The sequence below is a fragment of the Cherax quadricarinatus genome, chromosome 32, assembly GCF_038502225.1.
Source record: "Cherax quadricarinatus isolate ZL_2023a chromosome 32, ASM3850222v1, whole genome shotgun sequence".
Taxonomy (NCBI): domain Eukaryota; kingdom Metazoa; phylum Arthropoda; class Malacostraca; order Decapoda; family Parastacidae; genus Cherax; species Cherax quadricarinatus.
In genome coordinates this window covers 34,346,080-34,370,029 of record NC_091323.1, presented here as the reverse complement: position 1 = coordinate 34,370,029, position 23,950 = coordinate 34,346,080, and the positions used below count along the sequence as shown (strand labels likewise).

The window sequence follows — 23,950 nt, the reverse complement described above, 5'->3', positions numbered from 1 at the left end:
GAAATGCCTATAAAAAGCATATACAGTGGTCCCTCAATTATCGTCCATAATCCGTTCCTGGAAGTGGGACTATTATCGAAATAGACAATTTTCGAATCAATTTTCCCCATAAGAAATAATGTAAATACAATTGCTGGTTTCTTTTTCTGCCTCATAAACACGCTAAGATAACAGGGATATCTTGCTACTCCTACTTACACTTTGGTCACACTTCACAGACACGCACATGCATATATATATATACATACATCTAGGTTTTTCTCCTTTTTCTAAATAGCTCTTGTTCTTTTTTATTTCTTCTATTGTCCATGGGGAAGTGGAAAAGAATCTTTCCTCCGTAAGCCATGCGTGTCGTATGAGGCGACTAAAATGCCGGGAGCAATGGGCTAGTAACCCCTTCTCCTGTATACAATTACTAAAAAAGAGAAGAAGAAAAACTTTATAAAACTGGGTTGCTTAAATGTGCGTGGATGTAGTGCGGATGACAAGAAACAGATGATTGCTGATGTTATGAATGAAAAGAAGTTGGATGTCCTGGCCCTAAGCGAAACAAAGCTGAAGGGGGTAGGAGAGTTTCAGTGGGGGGAAATAAATGGGATTAAATCTGGAGTATCTGAGAGAGTTAGAGCAAAGGAAGGGGTAGCAGTAATGTTAAATGATCAGTTATGGAAGGAGAAAAGAGAATATGAATGTGTAAATTCAAGAATTATGTGGATTAAAGTCAAGGTTGGATGCGAGAAGTGGGTCATAATAAGCGTGTATGCACCTGGAGAAGAGAGGAATGCAGAGGAGAGAGAGAGATTTTGGGAGATGTTAAGTGAATGTATAGGAGCCTTTGAACCAAGTGAGAGAGTAATTGTGGTAGGGGACTTGAATGCTAAAGTAGGAGAAACTTTTAGAGAGGGTGTGGTAGGTAAGTTTGGGGTGCCAGGTGTAAATGATAATGGGAGCCCTTTGATTGAACTTTGTATAGAAAGGGGTTTAGTTATAGGTAATACATATTTTAAGAAAAAGAGAATAAATAAGTATACACGATATGATGTAGGGCGAAATGACAGTAGTTTGTTGGATTATGTATTGGTAGATAAAAGACTGTTGAGTAGACTTCAGGATGTACATGTTTATAGAGGGGCCACAGATATATCAGATCACTTTCTAGTTGTAGCTACACTGAGAGTAAAAGGTAGATGGGATACAAGGAGAATAGAAGCATCAGGGAAGAGAGAGGTGAAGGTTTATAAACTAAAAGAGGAGGCAGTTAGGGTAAGATATAAACAGCTATTGGAGGATAGATGGGCTAATGAGAGCATAGGCAATGGGGTCGAAGAGGTATGGGGTAGGTTTAAAAATGTAGTGTTAGAGTGTTCAGCAGAAGTTTGTGGTTACAGGAAAGTGGGTGCAGGAGGGAAGAGGAGCGATTGGTGGAATGATGATGTAAAGAGAGTAGTAAGGGAGAAAAAGTTAGCATATGAGAAGTTTTTACAAAGTAGAAGTGATGCAAGGAGGGAAGAGTATATGGAGAAAAAGAGAGAAGTTAAGAGAGTGGTGAAGCAATGTAAAAAGAGAGCAAATGAGAGAGTGGGTGAGATGTTATCAACAAATTTTGTTGAAAATAAGAAAAAGTTTTGGAGTGAGATTAACAAGTTAAGAAAGCCTAGAGAACAAATGGATTTGTCAGTTAAAAATAGGAGAGGAGAGTTATTAAATGGAGAGTTAGAGGTATTGGGAAGATGGAAGGAATATTTTGAGGAATTGTTAAATGTTGATGAAGATAGGGAAGCTGTGATTTCGTGTATAGGGCAAGGAGGAATAACATCTTGTAGGAGTGAGGAAGAGCCAGTTGTGAGTGTGGGGGAAGTTCGTGAGGCAGTAGGCAAAATGAAAGGGGGTAAGGCAGCCGGGATTGATGGGATAAAGATAGAAATGTTAAAAGCAGGTGGGGATATAGTTTTGGAGTGGTTGGTGCAATTATTTAATAAATGTATGGAAGAGGGTAAGGTACCGAGGGATTGGCAGAGAGCATGCATAGTTCCTTTGTATAAAGGCAAAGGGGATAAAAGAGAGTGCAAAAATTATAGGGGGATAAGTCTGTTGAGTGTACCTGGTAAAGTGTATGGTAGAGTTATAATTGAAAGAATTAAGAGTAAGACGGAGAATAGGATAGCAGATGAACAAGGAGGCTTTAGGAAAGGTAGGGGGTGTGTGGACCAGGTGTTTACAGTGAAACATATAAGTGAACAGTATTTAGATAAGGCTAAAGAGGTCTTTGTGGCATTTATGGATTTGGAAAAGGCATATGACAGGGTGGATAGGGGGGCAATGTGGCAGATGTTGCAAGTGTATGGTGTAGGAGGTAGGTTACTGAAAGCAGTGAAGAGTTTTTACGAGGATAGTGAGGCTCAAGTTAGAGTATGTAGGAAAGAAGGAAATTTTTTCCCAGTAAAGGTAGGCCTTAGACAAGGATGTGTGATGTCACCGTGGTTGTTTAATATATTTATAGATGGGGTTGTAAGAGAAGTAAATGCGAGGGTCTTGGCAAGAGGCGTGGAGTTAAAAGACAAAGAATCACACACAAAGTGGGAGTTGTCACAGCTGCTCTTTGCTGATGACACTGTGCTCTTGGGAGATTCTGAAGAGAAGTTGCAGAGATTGGTGGATGAATTTGGTAGGGTGTGCAAAAGAAGAAAATTAAAGGTGAATACAGGAAAGAGTAAGGTTATGAGGATAACAAAAAGATTAGGTGATGAAAGATTGAATATCAGATTGGAGGGAGAGAGTATGGAGGAGGTGAATGTATTCAGATATTTGGGAGTGGACGTGTCAGCGGATGGGTCTATGAAAGATGAGGTGAATCATAGAATTGATGAGGGAAAAAGAGTGAGTGGTGCACTTAGGAGTCTGTGGAGACAAAGAACTTTGTCCTTGGAGGCAAAGAGGGGAATGTATGAGAGTATAGTTTTACCAACGCTCTTATATGGGTGTGAAGCGTGGGTGATGAATGTTGCAGCGAGGAGAAGGCTGGAGGCAGTGGAGATGTCATGTCTGAGGGCAATGTGTGGTGTGAATATAATGCAGAGAATTCGTAGTTTGGAAGTTAGGAGGAGGTGCGGGATTACCAAAACTGTTGTCCAGAGGGCTGAGGAAGGGTTGTTGAGGTGGTTCGGACATGTAGAGAGAATGGAGCGAAACAGAATGACTTCAAGAGTGTATCAGTCTGTAGTGGAAGGAAGGCGGGGTAGGGGTCGGCCTAGGAAGGGTTGGAGGGAGGGGGTAAAGGAGGTTTTGTGTGCGAGGGGCTTGGACTTCCAGCAGGCATGCGTGAGCGTGTTTGATAGGAGTGAATGGAGACAAATGGTTTTTAATACTTGACGTGCTGTTGGAGTGTGAGCAAAGTAACATTTATGAAGGGATTCAGGGAAACCGGCAGGCCGGACTTGAGTCCTGGAGATGGGAAGTACAGTGCCTGCACTCTGAAGGAGGGGTGTTAATGTTGCAGTTTAAAAACTGTAGTGTAAAGCACCCTTCTGGCAAGACAGTGATGGAGTGAATGATGGTGAAAGTTTTTCTTTTTCGGGCCACCCTGCCTTGGTGGGAATCGGCCGGTGTGATAATAATAAAAAAAAAACAATTAATCCGTTCCTGACACCCAGAAGTATTAAAACAAAAAAAAATTCTAAATGAAATATAGATGTAGTACATAAACAATACAATGGAACATGATGAATGAAACATTAACAGCATAACACTTACCTTTATTGCCGATTCATCTTAGTGTATGGAAGACTGGAGGAGGAGAGACATTGGATTAGTTACTGTTTGGAAGGGGAATCCCCTTCCATCAACACCTCAGGTACCAAGTGCTTTTCTGGGGTTACTTCTCTTCTTTGTTTCTTAATGCCACTAGGATCAGCTTGAGAGTCACTGGAGTCCTTTCTTGCAAAAAACTGTCCAGAAAGCTGTTTCTGGCGTCTCTTTAAAACTTCCCTAAAATGGGCCAAGACTCTGTCGCTGTACAAGTTGCCGATATGGCTTGCAACATCCTTCTCAGAGTGATGTTTCTCTATACATCTTTCCATCCTACCCCACATTTCAAAAATCTCCTTAATTTCTGAAGAAGGCACCTTCTTCCATCTCTCTTCCTCCTCCTCTGCAGCAAGATTCCGAGCTGTGATCTGTTGCTCCTCCTGCTGAAGCTCTTGCAGCTCCTCAGTGGTTAGTTCTTCGTTGTGGTCCTCCACCAACTCTTCCACATCCTCCAAACTCACATCCAACCCCATGGAACTCCCCAGTGCCACAATAGAGTTCACAACTGACATAGGCTCATCAGGGGCTGCCTCAAACCCTTCAAAATCCCTCTTGTGGACACAATCTGGCCACAATTTTCTCCAAGCAGAGTTCAAAGTCCTGGTAGTCACTCCCTCCCAAGCCTTACCTATAAGGCTTATGCAATGGAGAATACTGAAGTGTTCTTTCCAAAAATCTCTTAGGGTGTCTGAGGTCACATTAAAGCACCTTTCAAACATTGCTTTGGTGTAGTTTTTTTTAAAGTTTGAAATGACCTGCTGGTCCATGGGCTGGAGGAGAGTAGTATTCAGGGGCAAGAACTTTATTGTGATGAACCCAAACTCCTTCAGAATTAGGTCATCCAAGTTTGGAGGATGAGCAGGTGCATTGTCCATTACTAGGAGGCACTTGAGATCCAATTTCTTTTCCAGGAGGTAATTCTTCACACTAGGGCCAAACACTTCATTGAACCACTCGACGAAAATGTCCCTCGTGACCCATGCCTTATTATTAGATCTCCAAAACACACACAATTTACTCTTCATAACATTGTTTTTCTTGAACACTCTGGGATTTTCAGAATGGTACACTAGTAACAGCTTCACTTCGAAATCCCCACTAGCGTTAGCACAGAATATGAGTGTCAGCCTGTCTTTCATAGGCTTGTGTCCTGGCAGTGCCTTTTTTCTTCCTGAGTAATGTAGGTCCTCTTTGGCATTTTCTTCCAAAAGAGGCCTGTTTTGTCACAATTGAACACTTGTTCAGGTTTCAGTCCTTCAGCCTCTATGTATTCCTTGAATTCCTGCACATATTTTTCAGCCAATTTTTAGTCCGAACTGGCAGCCTCACCATGCCTTATCACACTGTGTATGCCAGTACACTTCTTAAATCTCTCAAACCAGCCTTTGCTGACCTTAAATTCACTCACATCACCACTAGTTGCAGGAAATTTCTTTACCAAACTGTCATGCAACTGCCTAGCCTTTTCACAAATAAGCGACGTCATAAGACTATCTCCTGCTAATTGTTTCTCGTTTATCCACACCAATAATAACTTCTCAACATCTTCGAGTACTGGTGATTTCATTTTTGTCAGCATATTTACCCCCTTTGCAACAACAGCTTCTGAGTTCCTTTTTCTTGGCTATGATGGAAGATATGGCTGTACGGGATTTGTCATACATCCTGGCCAGTTCGCCCACACGTACGCCACTTTCATATTGTTCAATGATGTTTTTCTTAAATTCAATCGTATTTCTCACCTTCTTTACCAAAGGCTTGGCACTAGGAGCTTTCTTTGGAGCCATGGTAGCTTATTTAGCACTTGCAAGCACTAAAATGAATGGAATACAGTGGTCCCTCGTTTTTCGTAATTAATCCGTTCCTGGAGCCGTTACTATAAACGAAATTTAAGATTTACGAATCAATTTTCCCCATAAGAAATAATGTAAATACAATTAATCCGTTCCTGACACCCAGAAGTATTAAAACAAAAAAATTTTTAACATGAAATATACATGTAGTACATAAACAATACAATGGGAAATGATGAATGAAACATTAACAGCATAACACTTACCTTTATTGGAGATTCTTCTTAGTGTATGGGAGACTGGAGGAGGAGAGAGAGTGGATTGTTTATAGTTTGGAAGGGGAATCCCCTTCCATCAACACCTCAGGTACCATTTGCTTTTCTGGGGCTGCTTTTCTTCTCTGTTTCTTAATGCCACTAGGACCACCTTGAGAGTCACTGGAGTCCTGTCTCACAAAATAACTGTGGAGAGAGCTCTGTTTCTGGCGTCTCTTTAACACTTCCCTAAAATGGCCCAAGACTTTGTCACTGTACATGTTGCCAACCTGGCTTGCAACAACCTTGTTAGGGTGATGTTTCTCCATAAAGCTTTCCATCTTACCCCACATAGTAAAAATCTCTTTAATTTCTGAAGAAGGCACCTTCTTCCATCTCTCTTCCTCCTCCTCTGCAGCAAGATTCTGAGCTGCGATGTGTTGCTCTTCCTGCTGAAGCTCTTGCAGCTCCTCAGTGGTGAGCTCTTCATTGTGGTCTTCCACCAATTCTTCCACATATTCCAAACTCACATCCAACCCCATGGAACTCCCCAGTGCCACAATTGATTTTACAACAGACATAGGCTCATTAGGGTCAGTCCCAAATCCTTCAAAATCCCTCTTGTCGACAATCTGGCCACAATTTTCTCCAGGCAGAGTTCAAAGTCCTGGTAGTCACTCCCTCCCAAGCCATACCTATAAGGGTTATGCAGTGAGGATGCTGAAGTGTTCTCTCCAAAATTCCCTTAGGGTCAAGTGAGTGTCTGTGGTCACAGTCAAGCACCTGTGAAACACTGCTTTTGTGTAGAGTTTTTTAAAGTTTGCAATAACCTGCTGGTCCATGGGTTGGAGGAGAGGAGTGGTATTCGGGGGCAAGAACTTTACTGTGATGAACCCAAACTCCTCGAAAATTAGGTCATCCAAGTTTGGAGGATGAGCAGGTGCATTGTCCATTACTAGCAGGCACTTGAGATCCAATTTCTTTTCCAGGAGATACTCCTTCACACTAGGGCCAAACACTTCATTGAACCACTCGACGAAAATTTCCCTCGTGACCCATGCCTTACTATTAGATTTCCAAAACACACACAATTTACTCTTCATAACATTGTTTTTCCTGAACACTCTGGGATTTTCAGAATGGTACACTAGTAATGGCTTCACTTTGAAATCCCCACTAGCATTAGCACAGAACATTAGCGTCAGCCTGTCTTTCATAGGCTTGTGTCCTGGCATTGCCTTTTCCTCTTGTGTAATGAAGGTCCTCTTTGGCATTTTCTTCCAAAAGAGGCCTGTTTCGTCACAATTGAACACTTGTTCAGGTTTCAGTCCTTCAGCCTCTATGTACTCCTGGAACTTATGCACATATTTTTCAGCCGCCTTGTGGTCTGAACTGGCAGCCTCACCATGCCTTACCACACTGTGTATGCGAGTACGGTTCTTAAATCTCTCAAACCAGCCTTTGCTGGCCTTAAATTCACTCACTTCACCACTATTTGCAGGCAATTTCTTTACCAAATCTTCATGCAACTGCCTAGCCTTTTCACAAATAATCGAAGTCATAAGAGTATCTCCTGCTAATTGTTTCTCATTTATCCACACCAATAATAACTTCTCAACCTCTTCCAGTACTGGTGATCTCATTTTTGTCAGCATAGTTACTCCCTTTGCAACAACAGCATCCTTTATTTCCTTTTTCTTGGCCACTATGGAACATAAGGTTGTGTAGGGTTTCTTATACATCCTGGACAGTTCGGCCACACTTGTACCACTTTCATATTGTTCAATGATGGTTTTCTTAAATTCAATCGTATTTCTCACCTTCTTTACCACAGGCTTGGCACTAGGAGCTTTCTTTGGAGCCATGGTAGCTTATTTAGTACTTGCAAGCACTAAAATAAATGGAATGTTATGAAATATTTCGCTGGAGCACGTGAGGGGACCTTCGCTCACTGGTAAACAATGCCAGACTGGCTGCTGCCCCGGCTCACGCCGTGGGTACGCATCCCAGATGAACTACGACTCGCGAGTCAACCTATGAAAAGCAAGTCAATGTTATACGAAAATACCCCTATGATTGGCGAATTTTACGACTGCCAGGAACTACGAAAAGTGGGGGACCACTGTATTATGAAATATTTCGTATGAACACATGAGGGGACCGTCGCTCACTGGTAAACAATGGCACACTGGCTGGGAAGGGAGGATGACGCAGCTCAGAGCCGTGAGTACGTGTCCAGGACGAAAGACGATTAGCGAGTTAATGGGCCATTTGCAAGCCAATGTTTAGACAAAATAACGGGACTATTTCCGAAATGGACAACTTTCAGGCCGGACGATTACTGAGGAACCACTGTAGTGCACATACCTATCGTAGGCTTACAGTATATAGTTCATTAAAATACATTACACACACTATCACAAAATTTGCAAATAAACATTCTGATAGCCCAAATATATTCCTATATAGAAATGTATTTGCAGCATTTGTGCATCATATTTTCTATATGATGCACAAATGCTGCAATCCTGATTTACCTATTGGCGCCAATAATTTTTATTTTATTCCAGAGTGTAAAACGACATTCTTTCATTGACAGAACATATACAGTATTTAAATATAGACATATATATTTATCATTTAATATTAAACATGATCCTCAAATATTTTAATAAAAATTAGTCTGGAAACAAATTAATTATTCACTTTAGCTGCAGTGTTTTCAGAGTCTCGATGAGTTTATGGCAGCGGTGTGCATTTCGATACTTATGGATATCTTTCTCCAGTGCTGTGATGAGCAGTTCTGGACATGCCCTCCCCATTGTTTCCAGAGTAGCTGACAAAACAGGAGTACATGAGTATACATAAATGGAGAGAAATGAATAATTAATTTTTAATTTTTTAAAATTCTGCCAGTAACACACAGGCCATTTCCCACAAAATTATGGTAACCCAAAGCAGCAAACATATTCACCTAATGTATAGCATGTAAAAATGGGCTAAAAACTATTTCCTCTTTTTTTTTTTTTTTATCACTCAAGATTGAGAGCATCAAAATATTTTAAAAGTATGCCTTCTATAACAGACAATAATCAAACCACATATTCATGGGATTCTGTCATCCAATGCACTTGCTCATTAGTAACGACCAAATAAATTAGATAATTTGTAGTCCCTATTTCTTTGGACTTGAAAACTAACCAGAAGATTCTGGCCAAAATACACTCAATAGCTTCCTCACCCAAATCTATTTTTATGGCCATTTTTTTTTTTATGAATATAAAGGTGAGCCCTTTCACTGTTTCTCATGTAAATCTTTGTTATTGATGCATGATTGGTGAACAGAGGAAAGATTGCTTTAGTGGCTGGAATACATAACATTTATTGTGGACTGTTTTAAATTGGAATATGTTGAATTCTGTGAAAAAATTGGCCAAATTTCTGAATTCTGTGCATTTTCTTGGGTAGTTCTGATGCACAAATGGGTGGTTTCCTTGTGCTCAATTGACAGAACTGACAGCATACTAGTGAAATACCTAAAAACTTGGTGGAATTAGCTTACAATAAAACTCAAAGTGGGTGAAACTGCTAATGTGTAAATTGCACCCAGACTGCCAACTTTGTGCCTGTGCAATTCCATAAGTTTTCCTTCAAATTTCTGTATTTTTGGTATCACCTTCAGAAAAAGATTCTCTGCCATTTCAGAAGAATTTGTTTTTAAAATTGCAACTTTTAATTTTGGGGGTCCCAACAGTAAGATTAAGCACATTAGCATAATATTTAAAGAAAGGCTTCCGAAAATACAAAATGGGTCTAAATCTGAAACAAAATTCATTATGCTAACATAATGTTGAATTTGAAAATTTTAGATTCACTGGATTTCTGGGAATGCAACCCCTTCCCCCTGTCCCCCATCCTTCCCTTTCTATCTCCCATCTTTATCTTTCCCCTATCTACAGTTAGATTTATTATGTCATCCAAATTTTTCTCCTCCCCTTTCTTTCCGGTCTTTTATGTATAATTTTTCTCGTCCCTGCTCTAAGATAATGGAAATATCTTCATACAAATTCCACTACTCCTGTGTATGGGATAGGCTATCTTTAAAAGATGGCAATTCCCAAACGATAGTAATTCTTCCAGCTATGCAGGAACACAACCATTACAGTTCCTGTTGCTGATGAACCTTTACTGGATACTTGATGATTTTCTCATTACCCTACTTAAGTCTGCCAGTTCAGACTGACACTACTGAAGTCTGCCATCTCAGACTGACACTACTGAAGTCTGCCATCTCAGACTGACACTACTGAAGTCTGCCAGTTCAGACTGACACTACTTAAGTCTGCCAGTTCAGACTGACACTACTTAAGTCTGCCAGTTCAGACTGACACTACTTAAGTCTGCCATCTCAGACTGACACTACTGAAGTCTGCCATCTCAGACTGACACTACTGAAGTCTGCCATCTCAGACTGACACTACTGAAGTCTGCCATCTCAGACTGACACTACTGAAGTCTGCCATCTCAGACTGACACTACTGAAGTCTGCCATCTCAGACTGACACTACTGAAGTCTGCCATCTCAGACTGACACTACTGAAGTCTGCCATCTCAGACTGACACTACTGAAGTCTGCCATCTCAGACTGACATTACTGAAGTCTGCCATCTCAGACTGACACTACTGAAGTCTGCCATCTCAGACTGACACTACTGAAGTCTGCCATCTCAGACTGACACTACTGAAGTCTGCCATCTCAGACTGACACTACTGAAGTCTGCCATCTCAGACTGACACTACTGAAGTCTGCCATCTCAGACTGACACTACTGAAGTCTGCCATCTCAGACTGACACTACTGAAGTCTGCCATCTCAGACTGACACTACTGAAGTCTGCCATCTCAGACTGACACTACTGAAGTCTGCCATCTCAGACTGACACTACTGAAGTCTGCCATCTCAGACTGACACTACTGAAGTCTGCCATCTCAGACTGACACTACTGAAGTCTGCCATCTCAGACTGACACTACTGAAGTCTGCCATCTCAGACTGACACTACTGAAGTCTGCCATCTCAGACTGACACTACTGAAGTCTGCCATCTCAGACTGACACTACTGAAGTCTGCCATCTCAGACTGACACTACTGAAGTCTGCCATCTCAGACTGACACTACTGAAGTCTGCCATCTCAGACTGACACTACTGAAGTCTGCCATCTCAGACTGACACTACTGAAGTCTGCCATCTCAGACTGACACTACTGAAGTCTGCCATCTCAGACTGACACTACTGAAGTCTGCCATCTCAGACTGACACTACTGAAGTCTGCCATCTCAGACTGACACTACTGAAGTCTGCCATCTCAGACTGACACTACTGAAGTCTGCCAGCTCAGACTGACACTACTGAAGTCTGCCAGCTCAGACTGACACTACTGAAGTCTGCCAGCTCAGACTAACAGCTTTCAACACTGTGACCGAGTGAATAACAGTGAATGTGTTTTCTTCTTTGGGTCACCCTGCCTTAGCAGGAGATGAACACTGAGATACAGATTGTTATGTCTAGTTTAACATTATTACTATCATTATTAGATTAATGTGAAGTGCTGAACTCAAAGGTGAAAGGGAGGTTATCATGTTTGATCCAAGGAAGGTGTGGATAGCTATACTTTTCTGGAATAACAGGTTTAATGCATGACAAAGCAATTTAGTACAGTGGACCCCCGCATAACGATCACCTCCAAATGCGACCAATTATGTAAGTGTATTTATGTAAGTGCGTTTGTACGTGTATGTTTGGGGGTCTGAAATGGACTAATCTACTTCACAATATTTCTTATGGGAACAAATTCCGTCACTACTGGCACCTGAACATACTACTGGAATGAAAAAATATCGTTAACCGGGGGTCCACTGTACTAAGTTTTTATTACCTTGAACAAAATTACTTACATGAAACAGCTTCCTGGAGTTTATCATCAGTATCATCTAAAAATATAACAGCATCTTTATAGAGGTCTTGCAGTTGGCCAGAATGTAATCTAGAATCATAATTTTCTGGCAAGTTTTCAAATAACACTGCTAAAACCTGAGCTGCTTTCAGTCGTATCCTTTGTGATACATCGTCAAACCTCTTCACTAGTTCTGCAAGAATGACAGGTTGAGTCAGAGCAAAACTCTTAGATAACATAAATATGTAGTGATGTATATCAGCATTTCCTTTAATTTTTTCTACAATAATAAAACAAAAACAATAAAAAATGCATACACATATACATAACTGGCCATTTCCCACCAAGGAAGGGTGGGAGACAGACACTTTCACTGTCTTGCCAGAGGCATGCAAATATGACAGTTCAGATATCCCTCCAAACAACAAATATCCTAAACGACTCCTTGAGAGTATAGGCACTGTACTTTCCACCTCCAGGACTCAAGTTCAGCTAACTGGTTTCCTTGAATCCCTTCATAAAATATTACCTTGCTCATGCTCCAACAACTCGTCAAGTCCCAAAAACAAACATACATGTATTTTTTTTATTAATACACTGACTGTCTCCCATCGAGGCAGGGTGACCCGAAAAAGGAGAAAAGTTTTCTTCCTTTTACGTTTAGTAATTTATACAGGAGAAGGGGGTTAATACATACATATACATTTTTTTTTTTTTTTAACAAGTCGGCCATCTCCCACTGAGACAGGGTGACCCAAAAAGAAAGAAAATCCCCAAAAAGAAAATACTTTCATCATCATTCAACTCCTTCACCTCACTCACACATAATCACTGTTTCTGCAGAGGTGCTCAGAACACAACAGCTTAGAAGCATATACATATAAAGATACACAACATATCCCTCCAAACTGTCAATATCCTGAACCCCTCCTTTAGAGTGCAGGCATTGTACTTCCCATTTCCAGGATTCAAGTCCGGCTATATAAAAAATAACCGGCTTCCCTGAATCCCTCCACTAAATATTACCCTGCTCACACTCCAACAGATCATCAAGTCCCAAATACCATTCGTCTCCATTCACTCCTATCGAACACGCTCACGCATGCCTGCTGGAAGCCATATATATGCACATATATAAATACAGTGGTACCTCGAGTTACGAACTTAATTCGTTCCAGAAGGTTGTTCAAATGCTGATACCGAACAAATTTGTTCCCATAAGGAATAATGTAAATTAGATTAGTTCGTTTCAGACCCCAAAAAATACATTTACAAAAGCACTTACAAAAACACACTTACATAATCGTTTGAGTTGGGAGCTGTTCGAAACTCGAGGTACCACTGTACATTGTATAAAGATTTAAATTTACGTGTACTTACTTTCAGCTAATACATGCAACTTTTGAGAATCAATTAACTGAGGGTAATTCATGGACATGGAATAGATAACATCACAAGAGAAGTAACGAGTATCTTCTGCATCATCCTCTATTAAGGCAGGAATGAGGGTCAAGCACTTCTTCAACTCTGTAAAGAAGTAAAGCATCTATATAAATTTCAGTCCTACAATTGTGAATGCCAAAAATTACTCCTACTCAGCAAAATCTACTTATGACATTTTCATTTCATTTTTTTTTACTACTGTATATATAGTACAGTATAGTGCACACTTATTGGCTTTCCACTTTTTTACAATTCTATTGTATTATTCAAACTATTACACTTTACCTCATGTATATTTAATTTGTTACATTAAATTAATAACTCTAACAATAATTTTTAACTGTTTTCTCATTTGTGAGTGAGACTGTGATTTGATCTGATTTTCTACTGGAGAAATCCTTGACTTTTATATACAGTGGAACCTTAACTTATGAGTGTCCCAACATATGAGTTTTTTGAGATACGAGCCGTCCCTGGGTCGATTTTTTGCTCTGAGTTACGAGCCAGCTCCCTCCGCTTCCCCATCAACGCAAAACCTGGACACCTCGCTGGTTTATCTACGATTTCATGCTTTAATTCCATGGAAATCATCCTCTTTTTCTTATCAGCACTGTCCTTTACACTTACTTTCTTATGACCCATGCTTAGAAAAACAAAATTTCGCCAAATGACTGTCAAAAATGTAAGCAAAGCATGAGAGAACTGCTCCCACAGCGAGGTAAACAGTGCAGAGTTGCCGGTGTTCGTTATTATTATTATAATAATAATAATAATAATTATTATTATTATTAATTATATAGAGCACAGATCCAATTCCCTAGATCAAGAGCCCCTCACCATCAAGGTTCCTTGACACTGGTGAGGGGCTCTTCGTCTAGGGAATTGGATCTGTGCTCCAGTTACCTAATAATGATAATAATAATACAGTGGACCCCCGCATACCGTTGGCATCACATACCGTTTATTCCGCATACCGCTCACTTTAATCGCAAAAATTTTGCCTCGCATACCGCTCAAAAACCCGCTCACCGCTGTTCGTCCGAGACGCATCCAATGTGCGCCTTAGCCAGCCTCACATGTTCCGCAGGTGGCATTGTTTACCAGCCAGCCTCCGCGGTAGCATCCAAGCATACAATCGTAACATTTTGTATTATTACAGTGTTTTTGGTGATTTTATCTGGAAAATAAGTGACCATGGGCCCCAAGAAAGCTTCTAGTGCCAACCCTACAGCAATAAGGGTGAGAATTACTATAGAGATGAAGAAAAAGATCATTGATAAGTATGAAAGTGGAGTGCGTGTCTCCGAGCTGGCCAGGTTGTATAATGAACCCCAATCAACCATCGCTACTATTGGTGGTACAGCTGCTGCTGCTGCTGCACTGTCAGCTGCTGCTGCTGCTGTAGCATCGTCTGCTGCTGCTGCACTGTCAGCTGCTGCTGCTGCTGTAGCATCGTCTGCTGCTGCTGTAGCACTGTTGTTGGTGTGGCTTATTGAGAATATACCAAGAAACAATTAACCCCAGAGGATTTGCCACCCAGGATAACCCAAAAAAGTCAGTGTCATCGAAGACTGTCTAACTTATTTCCACTGGGGCCCTTAATCTTGTCTCCCAGGATGCAACCCACACCAGTCGACTAACACCCAGGTGAACAGGGAAAAATGCCTGGAACTAGTGCTCACATTGGTGAATTTAAAGCCAGCAAAGGTTGGTTTGAGAGATTTAAGAATCGTAGTGACATACACAGTGTGATAAGGCCTGTTCTGGAAGAAAATGCCAAACAGGACCTAGAGTACTCAGGAGGAAAACGCACTCCCAGGACACAGTGTCTCATCAGTCATTGCTGCATCTTCAATAAAGGTAAGTGTCATTTATTCTTCATTTAGTAGACTAGTACATGCACAATATATACTGTGCATGTACTACTCTACTATTGTGCATGTATCCTTCTCTTTGTGTGTAGGAAAATGTATATTTCATGTGGTAAAAATTTTTTTTTCATACTTTTGGGTGTCTTGCACGGATTAATTTGATTTCCATTATTTCTTATGGGGAAAATTCATTCGCATACCGATTATTTCGCATACCAATGAGCCCTCTTGCACGGATTAAAATCGGTATGCGGGGGTCCACTGTATTATCATCATAATAACGACAGAGCTTCAGTTCCCTAAATTACTAATAATAATAATACATAATTTTTTTTTTTCAACAAGTCGGCCATCTCCCACCAAGGCAGGGTGGCCCAAAAAGAAACAAAATCCCCAAAAAGAAAATACTTTCATCATCATTCAACACTTTCAGCTCACTCACACATAATCACTGTTTTTGCAGAGGTGCTCAGAACACAACAGTTTAGAAGCATATACGTAAAAAAATACACAACATATCCCTCCAAACTGCCAATATCCCAAACCCCTCCTTTAGAGTGCAGGCATTGTACTTCCCATTTCCAGGACTCAAGTCTGCCTACATAAAAATAACCAGTTTCCCTGAATCCCTTCACTAAATATTAACATGCTCACACTCCAACAGATCGTCAGGTCCCAAATACCATTCGTCTCCATTCACTCCTATTGAACACGCTCATGCATGCCTGCTGGAAGTCCAAGCCCCTCGCCCACAAAACCTCCCTTACCTCTTCCTTCCAACCTTTTCGAGGACGTCCCCTACCCCGCCTTCCTTCTCCTACAGATTTAAATGCTCTCCATGTCATTCTACTTTGATCCATTCTCTCTAAATGACCAAACCACCTCAACAACCCCTCTTCAGCCCACTGACTAATACTTTTATTAACTCCACACCTTCTCCTAATTTCCACACTCCGAATTTTCTGCATAATATTTACACCACACATTGCCCTTAGACAGGACATCTCTACTGCCTCCAACCGCCTCCTCACTGCTGCATTCACAACCCAAGCTTCACACCCATATAAGAGTGTTGGTACTACTATACTTTCATATATTCCCTTCTTTGCCTCCATAGATAACATTTTTTGACTCCACATATACCTCAACGCACCACTCACCTTTTTTCCCTCGCCAATTCTATGATTAACCTCATCCTTCATAAATCCATCCGCCGACACGTCAACTCCCAAGTATCTGAAAACATTCACTTCTTCCATACTCCTCCTCCCCCCCAATTTGATATCCAATTTTTCTTTATCTAAATCATTTGATACCCTCATCACCTTACTCTTTTCTATGTTCACTTTCAACTTTCTACCTTTACACACACTCCCAAACTCATCCACTAACCTTTGCAATTTTTCTTTAGAATCTCCCGTAAGCACAGTATCATCAGCAAAAAGTAACTGTCAATTCCCATTTTGTATTTGATTCCCCATAATTTAATCCTACCACTCTCCCGAACACCCTAGCATTTACTTCTTTTACAACCCCATCTATAAATATATTAAACAACCATGGAGACATTACACATCCCTGTCTAAGACCTACTTTTACCGGGAAGTAGTCTCCCTCTCTTCTGCACACCCTAACCTGAGCTTCTCTATCCTCATAAAAGCTCTTTACAGCATTTAGTAACTTACCACCTATTCCATATATATGTACTTGCAACATCTGCCACATTGCTCCCCTATCCACTATAAAATGCCTTTTCTAAATCCATAAATGCAATGAAAACTTCCCTACCTTTATCTAAATACTGTTCACGTATATGTTTCAATGTAAACACTTCATCTACACATCCCCTACCCACTCTGAAACCTCCTTGCTCATCTGCAATCCTACATTCTGTCTTACCTCTAATTCTTTCAATTACAGTGGACCCTTGCCTAACGCTATTAATCCGTTCCTGAGAGCTCAACGTTAGGAGAAATTATCGTTAGCCGATTTAATTTTCCCCATAAGAAATAATGGAAATCAAATTAATCCGTTCCTGACACCCCAAAGTATGAACCAAAAAAAATTTTTACCACATGAAATATTAATTTTAATACACACAAACTGAAGAAGACATGCACAGTTACATGACACTTACCTTTATTGAAGATCTGGTGATGATTGATGGGATGGGAGGAGGGGAGACTGTGGATGGTGTTAAAGTTTAGAAGGGGAATCCCCTTCCATTAGGACTTGAGGTGGCAAGTCCTTTTCCGGGGTTACTTCCCTTCTTCTTTTAATGCCACTAGGACCAGCCTGAGAGTCAATGGACCTCTGTCGCACAACATATCTGTCCATAGAGGCCTGTACCTCCCGTTCCTTTATGACATTCCTAAAGTGTTTCACAACATTGTCAGTGTAATATTCACCAGCACGGATTGCAATAGCTGTGTGAGGGTGATTTTCATCAAAAAAGGTTTGCACTTTAAGCCACATTGCACACATTTCCTTAATCTTTGAAGTAGGTAACTTCTTCAATTTCTCTATCCCCTCCTCCGAAGCAGTTTCCTCAGGTCTTGCCTCTTGCTGTTGAAGATGATCTAGCAGCTCATCAGTGGTTAGTTCTTCACTGTCCTCCTCCACCAACTCTTCCACATCCTCCCCACTAACCTCCAACCCCAAGGACTTCCCCAATGCCACAATGGATTCCTCAACTGGCATAGGATTCCCAGGGTTAGCCTCAAGCCCTTCAAAATCCCTTTTGCCTACACATTCTGGCCACAGTTTCTTCCAAGCAGAGTTCAAGGTCCTCTTAGTCACTTCCTCCCAAGCCTTACCTATAATGTTTACACAATTGAGGATGCTAAAGTGATCTCTCCAAAACTCTCTTAGAGTCAACTGAGTTTCTGAGGTCACTACAAAGCACCTTTCAAACAGAGCTTTTGTGTACAGTTTCTTGAAGTTGGAAATGACCTGCTGGTCCATGGGCTGCAGGAGAGGAGTGGTATTAGGAGGCAAAAACTTGACCTTAATGAAGGTCATTTCCGCAGAAAGTCGCTCTGCCACGTCTGAAGGATGACAAGGAGCATTGTCTAATACCAGGAGGCACTTAAGGTCTAATTTCTTTTCAATTAGATAATTTTTCACAGTGGGGGAAAAATGCATGGTGCAACCAGTCATAGAAAAAGTCCCTAGTGACCCATGCCTTACTGTTTGCCCTCCACAGCACACACAAATTAGCCTTGAGGACATTGTTTTTCCTGAACACTCTGGGAGTTTCAGAGTGATACACCAATAAAGGCTTCACTTTGCAATCACCACTAGCATTAGCACACATGAACAAGAGTAAGCCTGTCTTTCATAGGCTTATGTCCTGGGAGTGCCTTTTCCTCCTGAGTAATGTAGGCCCTGCTTGGCATTTTCTTCCAAAACAGGCCTGTTTCGTCACAATTTAACACTTGTTCAGGTTTCAGTCCTTCACTGTCTATGTACTCCTTGAATTCCTGCACATATTTTTCAGCTGCTTTGTGGTCCAAACTGGCAGCCTCACCATGCCTTATCACACTATGTATGCCACTACGCTTCTTAAATCTCTCAAATCAACCTTTGCTGGCCTTAAATTCACTCACATCATCACTAATTGCAGGCATTTTTCTAATTAAATCCTCATGCAACTTCCTAGCCTTTTCACATATGATCGCTTGAGAGATGCTATCTCCTGCTATCTGTTTTTCGTTTATCCACACCAATAACAGTCTCTCAACATCTTCTATCACTTGCGATCTCTGTTTCGAAAACAAAGTTGCACCTTTGGCAAGAACAGCTTCCATGATTGCCGTTTTCTTGGCCACAATAGTAGCAATGGTTGATTGGGGTTTTGTGTACAACCTGGCCAGCTAGGAGACACGCACTCCACTTTCATACTTAGCAATGATCTCTTTCTTCATATCCATAGTAATTCTCACCCTTTTTGCTGTAGGGTTGACACTAGAAGCTTTCTTGGGGCCCATGGTGACTTATTTTGCAGGTGCAATCACTAAAAAAGGCTGTGATAATATGAAATGTTCCGATTGTATGCTTGGAAGCGACCGCGGTGGCTGGCTTGTAAACACTGGCACCCACGGAACAAGTGAGGCGGGCTCAGGCCGCACATGGAAGCATCTCGAACGAATCGCATTGAGCGAGTTTTTTAGCGCTAACCGAGGCAAAATTTTTGCGTTAAAATGTATCGCTAAGCGATTTAACGTTACGCAATGCGTTCGTTAGGCGAGGGTCCACTGTATAACCCTACCGTACACTTTTCCTGGTATACTCAGTAAACTTATTCCTCTATAATTTTTACAATCTCTTTTGTCCCCCTTCCCTATATATAAAGGGACTATACATGCTCTCCGCCAATCCCTAGGTACCTTCCCCTCTTTCATACATTTATTAAACAAAAGTACCAGCCACTCCAACACTATATTCCCCCCTGCTTTTAACATTTCTGTCATGATCCCATCAGTTCCAGCTGCTTTACCCCCTTTCATTCTATGTAATGCCTCACGTACCTCCCCCACACTTACATTCTGCTCTTCTTCACTCCTAAAAGATGGTATACCTCCCTGGCCAGTGCATGAAATTACCACCTCCCTTTCTTCCTCAACATTTAAAAGTTCCTCAAAATATTCTCGCCATCTACCTAATACCTCCCTCTCCCCATCTACTAACTCCCCTACTCTGTTTTTAACTGACAAATCCATACGTTCCCTAGGCTTTCTTAACTTGTTTAACTCACTCCAAAAATTTTTCTTATTTTCATTAAAATTTCTTGACAGTGCCTCTCCCATTCTATCATCTGCTCTCCTTTTGCACTCTATCACCACTCTCTTCACCTTTCTTTTACTCTCCATATACTCTGCTCTTCTTATAACACTTCTGCTTTGTAAAAACCTCTCATAAGCTAACTTTTTCTCTTTTATCACACCCTTTACTTCATCATTCCACCAATCACTCCTCTTTCCTCCTGCCCCCACCCTCCTATAACCACAAACTTCTGCCCCACATTCTAATACTGCATTTGTAAAACTCATCCAACCCTCTTCAACCCCCCACTACTCATCTTTGCACTAGCCCACCTTTCTGCCAATAGTCGCTCATATCTCACCCGAACTTCCTCCTCCCTTAGTTTATACACTTTCACTTCCCTCTTACTTGTTGTTGCCACCTTCCTCTTGTCCCATCTATCTCTTACTCTAACTGTAGCTACAACTAAATAATGATCCGATATAGCAGTTGCCCCACTATAAACATGTACATCCTGGAGCTTACCCATCAACCTTTTATCCACCAATACATAATCTAACAAACTACTTTCATTACGTGCTACATCATACCTTGTATATTTATTTATCCTCTTTTTTCATAAAATATGTATTACTTATTACCAAATCTCTTTCTACACATAGCTCAATTAAAGGCTCCCCATTTACATTTACCCCTGGCACCCCAAATTTACCTACTACTCCCTCCACAACATTTTTCCCACTTTAGCACTGAAATTCCCAACCACAAGTACTCTCACACTTGGTTCAAAACTCCCCATGCATTCACTCAACATTTCCAAAAATCTCTTTCTTTCCTCTACACTTCTTGCTTCTCCAGGTGCATATACGCTTACTATAACCCACTTTTCACATCCAACCTTTATTTTACTCCACATAATCCTTGAATTAATACATTTATAGTCCCTCTTTTCCTGCCATATCTTATCCTTCAACATTATTGCTACTCCTTCTTTAGCTCTAACTCTATCTGAAATCCCTGATCTAATCCCATTTATTCCTCTCCATTGAAACTTTCCCACCCCCTTCAGCTTTGTTTTACTTAAAGCCAGGACATCCAGCTTCTTCTCATTCATAACATCCACAATCATCTCTTTCTTATCATTTGCACAACATCCACGCACATTCAGACTTCCCACTTTGACAATTTTCTTTTTAGTAATCTTTACAGGAAAAGGGGTTACTAGCCCATTGTTCCCGGCATTTTAGTTGACTTTTACAACACGCATGGCTTACGGAGGAAAGATTCTTAGTCCACTTCCCCATGGATATAAAAGGAAAAGTAATAAGACCAAGAACTATTAAGATAAAATCAAAGAAAACTCAGATGAGTGTGTATAAATAAACATGTACATGTATGTGTAGTGTGACCTAAGTGTAAGTAGAAGTAGCAAGACATGCCTGTAATCTTGCATATTTATGAGACAGACAAAAGACACCAGCAATCCTACCATCATGTAAAACAATTACAGGCTTTCGTTTTACACTCACTTGGCAGGACGGTAGTACCTCCCTGGGTGGTTGCTGTCTACCAACCTACTACCTATATACTACATAATACGTACGTAATAATAATTCAGAATGCTGCCACTAGTTGGCACAGCTGATGCCAAAACATTGCTGTAGGAGCAGTTCTCTCATGCTTGCTTGCATTTTTTTTACAGTCATCTGGCCAAATTTCTTTTTTCTAACCATGGGTCCTAAGAAAATAAGTCCAAAGGACAGTGCTGAGAAGAAAAAGACGATTTCCATGGACTTAGCCAGACAATACCAGCTTAGTACATCTACGATATGTAGATACTAAACCTGTATCAGTTATGTTCAGTGATTAAACAATATGTAGATACTAAAGCTGTATCAGTTATGTTCAGTGATTAAAGAAAACAAATTGTATCAGTTAAGTTCAGCGCTCAAACAAAACAATGTTGTTGTTGGAGGTTTACAGGGCCACTGACATCATACGCCACAGCCTCAACCTCTCCCCCCTAAACCTTCCCCATCCTCAACATCCCCGAGCCCACAAAGCTAGGGAAACCCAAACAGCACAATGTTACACAGTACAAGAGTCTACTGTACAGAGAATATAAGATGACAATGTATAAACTACAAGCAATGTGAACTTTTATTTCTGTGCAAAGAAAAACTCAATAAATCTGTTATACAAAAGAGATTAAATATTATGCTTTTTGAAACAATACTTGACCACTCTACCTTCAATTACCCGGATTTCAGACACGCCAATTTTGCAAACACCCTCTAAACAGGCTACAGAGGCTGTTCTCAGAGCTTCAGCTGTAGCACCAGCATGCCATGACAAAAAAACTGCAATGCATTCTGAGGAACAAGCAAAACAAAACAAAAATTCAGCAATTAATTACAGTACCAAACAATAATGAATAATGTTTTGCCCTGAAAATTAATTTCCTCTGTGTGTGGCAAGATTCTGATTTTTTTATATAGACTGAAAGAGTGCATTTTTATGAAACAAATAAGACTAAAGTGAGTGGAATCTGATAAAAATTTATGATTTTATGGTATGGTGAAGCTGGCAAAAAAAAATTTCACTTATTGGTAACAGCAGAATGAATGCACCAGTGATATTTACATTTTACAATTAACTGATGTCAAATTATAATTGTTTTTCAGTTTTATTGTTTTTAATGTTTAACATTATGTACACTAGTTTCTTAAAATATTAGATGTGTTTCAAGGTGTTTTAGTATTTCAAACATGGGAAATGCATAGCTCAACATTGATCCAGTTGGAATATGTAGTTTAAATTGGAACAAATAATAGTTTTTATTCTATTTTTTACTACTTTGGTATTCTAACACCACGTTCAAGAAACACTTATGATATAGGGTGTAAAATTCCTCAAAACATGGAAATAAATCAGTCTGATTATACTGGGTTATCATAGGGTAATTAGTATGTTATACTGAGTATGTAGGTTCAAGGAAATATCTTGGTTATACAGTAGGGCCCCCTTTTTCGGCATTTCGCCTTACAGCATTCCGCTAATACGGCGATCTCAAATTATGACCAAAACTTTCTATACGGCAAGTGGACTTTCAAATACGGCACGGGCCACCCGATTTGTTTACATTCTCCATGAGCACATCTCTATTATGTAATAATAATCACTCTTGGGCACATTAAATGCCTAATTTTACGTCAATATAGACATTTTCATTAACCCTTTCAGGGTTGGTGCCGTACTAGCACGGCTTGCACGCCAGGATTAGTGCCGTGCTAGTACACATAAATTCTAGCGCCTTCAAATCTAGTGAGAGAAAGCTGGTAGGCCTACTTATGAAAGAATGGGTCTATGTGGTCAGTGTGAGAAAAAAAAATCCTACCATGTTTTTGGTTTAAAACAGCTACGTATGCTATTTATGGTTGTATTCTAGTTTTCCTGGTCTCATTTTATAGAATGGAAATCGAGATGATTTTTATTGGTTTCACAATGAAAAGTACCTTGAAATTGAGCTCAAAGTAGCAGAAATGTTTGATTTTTGCCAAAGTTCAAAAGTAATTAAATCAAGCCATGTGTCCAATACACGTCAACTGGTGAGTCTAATATTCTTTCACAAGTGTGCTGATATTATTTATACCATTTCTACACTAATGCAGTAGTCTGCATAACAGTAAATCTTCTATTTTTTTGTGAGAATAAAAATTCAAAGTGGACAGCAAAAGAAATGTAACAAAGGCCTGGGGACATGACTAATGAACAGAGGAATGTTATTTTAGTGCCAGGAATGTCTGTCTTGTTTATTCTGAACCCTATTTGGAAATTGGCATCTTTTGAAATTTGTGTGAAATTGGCAAAATTGCCAATTTCGAACCACTTTATTGGACAGTTGAAATCGGTAAGTGGGTGGTTTCTTGTACTCATTCGACAGAAAAAATGAAGTTCTAGCGAAATAATTATTATTTCTGTCGACTGGAACTGGCTGAAAATAGGGCTCAAAGTGAGTGAAATCACCGATGCATAAACATCTTCAAGACCTCTAACATCGCGAGAGCA

General features: G+C 40.4%; 1 protein-coding gene across 1 annotated transcript in view; it reads right to left on the bottom strand.

The window, feature by feature from the left end:
* Dnaaf5 (Dynein axonemal assembly factor 5) overlaps nucleotides 1–23,950 on the bottom strand; it is a 55,575-nt gene that overhangs the window by 6,189 nt on the left and 25,436 nt on the right. The window contains exons 8-11 of the mRNA XM_070090675.1: nucleotides 22,132–22,254; nucleotides 13,185–13,331; nucleotides 11,806–11,997; nucleotides 8,558–8,687 (exon numbers count right to left, since the gene is read on the bottom strand). Of these exons, the coding sequence (XP_069946776.1) occupies nucleotides 8,558–8,687; nucleotides 11,806–11,997; nucleotides 13,185–13,331; nucleotides 22,132–22,254 (592 nt within the window). The remainder of the gene's footprint in view (nucleotides 1–8,557; nucleotides 8,688–11,805; nucleotides 11,998–13,184; nucleotides 13,332–22,131; nucleotides 22,255–23,950) is intronic.